This window comes from Macaca fascicularis, chromosome 19 (assembly GCF_037993035.2).
Source record: "Macaca fascicularis isolate 582-1 chromosome 19, T2T-MFA8v1.1".
NCBI classification, from domain to species: domain Eukaryota; kingdom Metazoa; phylum Chordata; class Mammalia; order Primates; family Cercopithecidae; genus Macaca; species Macaca fascicularis.
In genome coordinates this window covers 51560889-51568463 of record NC_088393.1, presented here as the reverse complement: position 1 = coordinate 51568463, position 7575 = coordinate 51560889, and the positions used below count along the sequence as shown (strand labels likewise).

The 7575-nt window shown below is 53.9% G+C and overlaps 1 protein-coding gene across 2 annotated transcripts; it reads right to left on the bottom strand.

Moving 5' to 3' along the window:
* Positions 1-259: 259 nt before the first annotated feature.
* Positions 260-3029, bottom strand: ZNF575 (zinc finger protein 575). 2 transcript variants are annotated; one of them, XM_065534533.2, is made up of 4 exons: positions 2817-3029; positions 2451-2552; positions 1843-2008; positions 260-1321 (listed from the first exon to the last, which is right to left on the bottom strand). In XM_065534533.2, exons 3-4 carry the CDS (start codon positions 1919-1921, stop codon positions 663-665), a joined length of 738 nt encoding a protein of 245 aa, XP_065390605.1. In that variant the 5' UTR covers positions 1922-2008; positions 2451-2552; positions 2817-3029; the 3' UTR covers positions 260-662. The 2 variants fall into 2 exon arrangements, with proteins under 2 accessions (XP_065390605.1, XP_015300119.1); XM_015444633.4 differs by having other exon boundaries at positions 1843-1938.
* Between the last annotated feature and the right edge of the window lie 4546 nt (positions 3030-7575).

Genomic DNA, 7575 nt, shown 5'->3' with positions numbered 1-7575 from the left:
TCTTTAAATGGTCAATGGTATACCCTTTTATCACCAAGTGTATCTTGGAGATCTTTCCACATCCGTACATACAGCACTTTTTTTTTTTCCTACGGCTACCTATTCCATTCCATGGCTATAATTCAATAGTCGGTCCTCTGTTCTTGGGCACTTGAGTTGCTTCCAGCCTTTGGCCACAACAGTCGCACTGCGGTGAACACCCTTATACACAATGCTTTTTTCACATACATGAGTTTATAGAATAAATTTCCACAAGTGGAAGAGTTGAGACAAGCATATATTTTCAGTTTCTTAGATACAGTCATATGGCCAAAGTGGAGACACCAATTTAAACTTTTAACAACAAGAGAGCCTGTTTGCCCACAATCCTCATCAACCCACCATAGTAGCAGACTTTTTACCTTTGCCATGTAAGTATGTGGGGAGAAGCAGAGCCAGGGCTGTCAAAGCACAGCTCCATGTCCATGGTTTGAGATCTCCCCAAAGCAGGGGAGCAAAGAGTTCCTCGGGCTTCTGAGTTCAAGCCCAGTATAAATGGCCAATCCCTTGCCTTGCCCTCTGCCAGCTATCTGGAAGAGGGAGCTCATACGGTCGGTTTTAGAAATCCCACCTCTTACTGGCGAGGGCTGGCGGCAGAGGGGGACAGTGAGCCAAGGGAGGGCTCAGTCTCTCTCCCCTTTGTGCTCCACCTGGTGGTGGCTGCGTTGATGAAGGAGCAGTAAGCGTCTCTGGCCAAAGGCCTGGCCGCAGCTGGAGCATCGGTGCCGGGCCGTCGCCTGGCTGCCGGGTGCGGTTGGGGGGTCGTGACATAGGCGATGGGCAGCCAACTTGGAGGGAAATGAGAAAGCCTTGGGGCAATGCGGGCAAGGATAGGGGCGGGCATCGGTGGCGTGGTGCGTGTGGCGGTGGGCCGCCAGCTTGGAAGGGTAGCAGAAGGACTTGGGGCAGTCGGGGCACGGGTAGGGGCGGGTGGGTGCGTGGGTCCAGAGGTGAGCCGCCAGCTTGGAGCGGTGGCCAAAGGCCTTCGGGCAGTGTGGGCACGGGTGCGGGCGGGCGCCGCTGTGCGTGAGGCGGTGGGCTGCCAGCTTGGAGGGGTAGGAGAAGGCCTTGGGGCAGTCTGGGCATGGGTGGGGTCGGGCGCCGCCGTGTGCTAAGCGGTGCGTGGCCAGCTTGGACGGGTACGAGAAGGCCTTGTCACAGTCGGGACAGCGGTGCGGGCGCTGGGGCGGGGGCCGCCGGCGAGGCCTGGGAGGCGCGCTCGCGGACGCGGTGGGCCCTGGAGCTGACTGGCTGGGCTTCTGCAGTGGGCCCTGGTGGGGAGCTGGGGGACAGGAGGGCTGGTGGGCGCCAGGAAGCAGCCAACGCCCTGGGCCTAGGCCAGGCTCCGCCACGACTTTGATATTCGAGGGGCTCCTCCAAGTGTACCTGGGCACCTCAAGCATCATATTGAGACTCCCCAAATTGCATGTTTCTGCTCCCCCTCCCCCCAGGCGTCATTCTGAGGGACTCCAAAGGGTTACTTTCCTGGATCCCAAAGCTCCTAAGGCTTCCTCAAAGCTACCAATGTATCCGTTTCTAGTGTCTTCCCAGTGATCACCCTGACATCCCGCATGTCATCCCTGCCCCGTCCCTTCTGTAATTTCCTGAGCCCTAGCAAATGCTTACTGAGGCTCTCTCTGAGCCAAATGGGAGGATTTCCCAGAACGTGGCCATTTTTGGGGATCCCAGATAGTCATCACCCTGGGGCCCTCAAACTTTCACCCTGAGATTCCCCCAGAATGTGATTATCTTGGCCCCTATTCCTGGAGAATGCTCCCTACTCACAGGCGGGGCCACTCTCACCTTCTTTGGTTACCGGTTCCTTGCCAGTGGGACTAGGATCTGTGGCCCCGGCCGCGGACTCCGCGCCTCGCTCCAGCATCTTGCTGGCACAGGAACCTAGGGGCAGGGCGCGGGGTTGGGGGTGACGGCGGTGATTACCAGCCTGATGGGGATAGGGTTGGAGGGCCTAAAATGAGGGATCAGACTGTTTAGGAGCAAGGTCTGTAAGTATGGGGTGCTAAGGCGAGGGCAGGCTTAGCGGTTGGGCGGAGCCTAAGAGCACAGTGAGCGGGGCTATGCAAATTCAAGCCAGAGGCAGTCCCTTCGCTGTCTAAACCCAGGGTTGAAGTGTTTGAGCAGAGTGGGCGGGGTCTCCACAACTAACTCAGCGACCGCCCTGAGCGCGGAGCGGGCGGGGCCTGTGCGCAGAGTGGGCGGGACCTTCCCCACCAGACCCTGCAGTCCTGGAATGGGCGGAGCTGTACAAATAGGACCAAAGTCTGTTGTTCTGAAACTAGACCCAGGAGGCGGGGGCCTTCGAGCGGAGTGGGCAGGTCTTTCATCACCGTCCCAGGGGAGGGGCCTATGAGCACAGTGGGCGAGGCTTCACGTCGAAGACCTAGCTTTACCCGGCTTTTGACTTAGTTCATTGACGCCGCGTCAACTGCGTCCTTCTTGCTGTTAAATTTCATCCCTGGCTTGGATGGGGCCGTGGAGGATAGAGGGGGGACCTGGAGGAAGATACGTAAGGAACCTGGCATGTGTCGCGGTCCAGAGACCCCTAATTGACTTCTCCCTCAGAGTCCCAAGCGTAAAGGAGTCAATGCACCCTTCCGAATCAGACATTCAAGCATCGATGCACCCTCCTGAGGCTCAGGCACCAATGCACAGCCCCTCCAGAATCTAGGCGTCCGAACCACAACCGTTCTCCTTCGGGGTGATTCTGGCATTCAGCCTGCAAGCCAGTATCCGCGCCCGAACCCCTGCCCCCTCACCTGCAGGACGGCCCCTCCCCGGGGGCGGAGCTTCGGGCTCCTCCCGCCGCGGCCACGGCCGCAGCCGCTGCTGCTGCTGCTGCTGCTGCTGCTGCACTGCCCTCGGACCAGCGAAGCTGCACCGCCCGGCGCGCGTCCGGCGTCGGGGGAGGGCAGGGAAGGGAGCGCGCGCGAGCTGCTCGGCCCAACCTCATTTCCATCCCCTCCTCCCACGCTGGACCAAAGTGGGCGTCAGAAAGCATGCGCAGTGCCGGCTGGCAGAGGCTGCGCAGGGGGAGACGGAATGGAAGGAGGGGCTGGGTGCGCCAGCTAGGCAGGCAAGTTCGTGAGCAAGCGCGAAGCTACCGGATCGACGGAAAGTGCACCGCCGGTGGCGGGGCCTACGGTGGCTGACTGGAGTCAAGCACGTGCAAGACTAACATGGACAAACTGCGCTTGGAAATCAATACATGCACCCCTCTTTTTAATGTCCTTCTTCTTTTCGAGAATTCCGCTGGGTTCCATCTCCAGAGGCAGTTTCAAGAGCTCGCTGCTAATTCCACCCTTCAAGGCGTTTGCAAAAAGTCTGACCATTTCTTCGAGAGAGGGCGGAGGCGGGACTCCGGGTTCAGAGACAGCCAGTGCCCAATAAAAGGCACGTTATTTGCATAGCGCCTCAGCACACCTCGCTCTTGGGTGATTCAAGATTCTCAGCCACGTCCCCATCTACCTTCCCCCTCGGAAGCCTGGGTGGTCCCGAGGTGCCCTGGCCCATGCTCGTGGTGCTAGGCCTGGGGTGGCATGTAGCTCGGCATTCTTCCCGAGCAGTGGCGGTACACCTTCCTGCCTGGTGCAGGAAGGACCAGGAAATGCCCATAAAAGTCCTCTGCACGGGTGGGTCTCCAGTCCGATAACCCGCAAGGTCTGCGATCCCTGGGAGTTTGGCGGGGTTATTTGGACTGGAGCCACATTGCCTGGGTAACTGGTTTGGAATCCGGCTGTGCCAGTTTCTAGCTGTGTGACCCTTTCTAGCTCTCTTTCTAGGCCTGTTTCCTCATCTATAAAATGGAGCGTTGTTAGGATTAAATACGATAATCAATGGAAAGTGTTTAGAATAGAAAGTGCCTAGGCCGGGCTCCCTATCTCGTGCCTGTAATCCCAGCACTCGGGGAGGCAGAGGTAGGCGAATCACTTGAGCCCAGGAGTTCTAAACTAGACTGGGACCAGGCGCGGTGGCTCACTCCTGTAATCCCAACACTTTGGGAGGTGGAGGTGGACGGATCACTTGAGGTCAGGAGTTCAAGACTAGCCTGGCCAACATGGTGAAACCCCGTCTCTACTAAAAATACAAAAATTAGTCGGGCGTGGTGGCACACGCTTGTAATCTCAGCTACTCTGGAGGCTGAGGTAGGAGAATGGCTTGAACCTGGGAGGCAGAGGTTGCAGTGAGCCAAGATCAAGCCACTGCACTCCAGCCTGGGCAACAGAGTGAGACTCTGTCTCAAAAACAAACAAACAAACAAACAAAAAAACCAAAAACCCAAACAAAAATCCTAGCCTGGGCAACATAGCGAGACACCTTCCCATCTTTAAAAAAACAAAACAAACAAAAACAAAAAACAACCAAAAAAAAGCCTGGCTTAGTGGCAGCCTGTAGTCCTAGCTATTTCACTGGGATAGGGAGTGGGACTGACCCAGGAGTTCAAGTCTGCAATAAGCTATGATTGTGTTACTGCACTCCAGCCTGTGCAACAGAGCAATACCCCATATCTTTAAAAAATTTTTTTTTAAATAATTATTCACTCATGACTAATGTTGTTTCATTTACCCCCATCCACTCTTCCCAAATGATTCTGAAGCTAAATGTCAAACATCATATCATAAATATCTTTTTATTACACTTGATTTGCTTGACTCAAGATCTAAATGAGCTCCACACATTATATTAGTTTGAAGTGACTCTTCGTTCTTTTTTTTTTTTTGAGATGGAGTCTCACTCTGTACCCCAGGCTGGAGTGCAGTGGCGCATTCTTGGCTCACTGCAACCTCTGCCTCCTGGGTTCAAGCGATTCTCCTGCCTCAGCCTCAGAAGTAGCTGGGATTACAGGTGCTCACCACAACACCCAGCTAATGTTTGTATTTTTAGTAGAGACAGGGTTTCACCATGTTGGCCAGGCTGGTCTCGATCTCCTGACCTCGTGACCCACCTGTCTCGGCCTCCCAAAGTGCTGGGATTAGAGGCGTGAGCCACTGCGCCTGCCTTTTTTTTTTTTTTTTTTTTTTTGGATGGAGTCTCGCTCTGTCGCCCAGGCTGGCGTGCAGTGGCAAGATCTCGGCTCACTGCAACCTCCACCTCCCAGATTCAAGTAATTCTCCTGCTTCAGCCTCCTGAGTAGCTGGGATTACAGGCACCCACCACCATGCCCGGCTAATTTTTTTTGTATTTTTAGTAAAGATGGGGTTTCACCACATAGGCCAATCTGGTCTCAAACTCCTGACCTCAGGTGATCCGCCCACTTCGGCCTCCCACAGTGCTGGGATTACAGGTGTGAGCCACCGTGCCCAGCCTCTAGGGCCACAGCTGTTTTCAAGAACCATGATTTTAAGGAGGCAGAGTAGAAGCCAGAAGACCAGTGAGGGTATTGTTATATATTAATTACAGTATTAATTGCTAGCACTTATTATACACTGGAAGCTGTCCTTATGTGGTTAACTTATTTAATCCCCATAGCAATGTTTTAAGAGGAGACGCTACTATCATCCTTGTACAGAGGAGGAAAATGAGGTTTGGAGGGGAAGGTCATCCCAGCCAGGAAGTAGCAGAGCTAGGATTTGAATCCCTCAGCCTGGCCCTGCAGTCCGGGCAATTTGCGTTTATGCTTTGCTGCCCATTGAATGGGGCAGAGGGTGTGCTGATGGAAAAGTGACCAGGTTAAGATAGGTTAAATCTGGCTGGGCACGGTGGCTCACCTCTGTAATCCCAGCACTTTGGTAGGCTGAGGTGGGTGGATTACTTGGGGTCAGGAGTTCCAGACCAGCCTGGCCAACATGGCGAAACCCCATCTCTACTAAAAATACAAAAATTAGCTGGGTGTGGTGGCGTGCACCTGTAATCCCAGCTACTTGGGAGGCTGGGGCAGGAGAGTCTCTCGAACCCAGGAGGCAGAGGTTGCAGTGAGCTGAGATTGCACCACCGCACTCTGGCCTGGGCAACAGAGCAAGACTCCATCTCAAAAACAAACAAACAAAAGAAAACCAGGTTAACTCAGCAGGGCCTGGAAGTGGGTGGAGGTGGCAAAGGTAGGAAGTCAAGGATAGTGACAAAATAATGATGGGCAGTTCCCATTGAGCACCTGTACTATGGCAGGCTGTTGAACTGTTTTCAACCTCATTTTGCAGATAAGAAAATCGGAACCCAGAAGAAGGTACGTTTTGTGCCCAAGGTCCTACAGCTGAGAAGGGTGAAGCCAAGTCTAATTCTTAGAACATCTCACAGCTGAGCCTATAAACCCCATCTAGGGTGTGTCTTCAAAGGACAGATAAATGGTCTAGAAATTCTGCAAAAACAACAGGAAAGGGTGCCAGGGGTGAGAAGGTCTTATTTAGGGGACCTTCTCAGTAAGGAGTTCCTTTCCCTGGCTCCTCCCTCCCCTGAGCTCCCCAAATCCCTACACCTCCCTGTGTCTCAGACCTGCTGTCCCTACCTCTCTCCCCAACCAGCCAGACTGAGTCACCTCTGGGTCCTCAGCTTTGTCTAGCTTGAGCCAGACATGCATGAGACCTCATGCCTGGAATAAATGAGAAACATTCTCTTAGTGTAGCAGGACGAGCCGCAAACAAACTCCTCAGACACTGGATTAAAGAAGGAAGAGGTTTTTTTTTTTTTTTTTTTTTTTGAGACGGAGTCTCGCTGTGTCTCCCAGGCTGGAGTGCAGTGGCGTGATCTCGGCTCACTGCAAGCTCCGCCTCCCGGGTTCATGCCATTCTCCCGCCTCAGCCTCCCGAGTAGCTGAGACTACAGGCGCCCGCCACCACGCCCGGCTAGTTTTTTGTATTTTTAGTAGAGACGGGGTTTCACCGTGTTAGCCAGGATAGTCTCGATCTCCTGACCTCGTGATCCACCCGCCTCGGCCTCCCAAAGTGCTGGGATTACAGGCTTGAGCCACCGCGCCCGGCCGGAAGAGGTTTTTTATTCGGCCGGGAGCGTCGGCAGACTCGCGTCTTAAGAGCCGAGCTCCCTGAAAAAGAAATATTTGACCTTTTTAAAGGCTTACAGCGGCCGGGCGCGGTGGCTCACGCCTGTAATCCCAGCACTTTGGGAGGCCGAGGCGGGCGGATCACAAGGTCAGGAGATCGAGACCACGGTGAAACCCCGTCTCTACTAAAAATACAAAAAATTAGCCGGGCCCGGTTGTGGGCGCCTGTAGTCCCAGCTACTCGGGAGGCTGAGGCAGGAGAATGGCGTGAACCCGGGAGGCGGAGGTTGCAGTGAGCCGAGATCGCGCCACTGCACTCCAGCCTGGGCGACAGAGCGAGACTCCGTCTCAAAAAAAAAAAAAAATAAATAAATAAAATAAATATAAAAAAAAAAAAAGGCTTACAGCTTTAAGGGGTCCACGTGAAAGGGTAGTGATAAATTGAGCAAGCGTGGGAAACGTGACTGGGGCCTACGTGCATCAGCTAACAGAACAAAGTTTTACAATGCTTTTTTTCATACAGTGTCTGGAATTTACAGATAACACAAGTAGTTTAGGCCAGGGGTTGATGTTATTATTATTAC

Bases quoted from the DNA above. Each gene is read 5' to 3' on its own strand.
- ZNF575 (XM_065534533.2), bottom strand. From the start codon at position 1,921: ATGCTGGAGCGAGGCGCGGAGTCCGCGGCCGGGGCCACAGATCCTAGT. The intron at 1,322-1,842 runs GTGAGAGTGGCC...CCTGTCCCCCAG, and splicing joins GGAACCGGTAACCAAAGAAG to CTCCCCACCAGGGCCCACTG.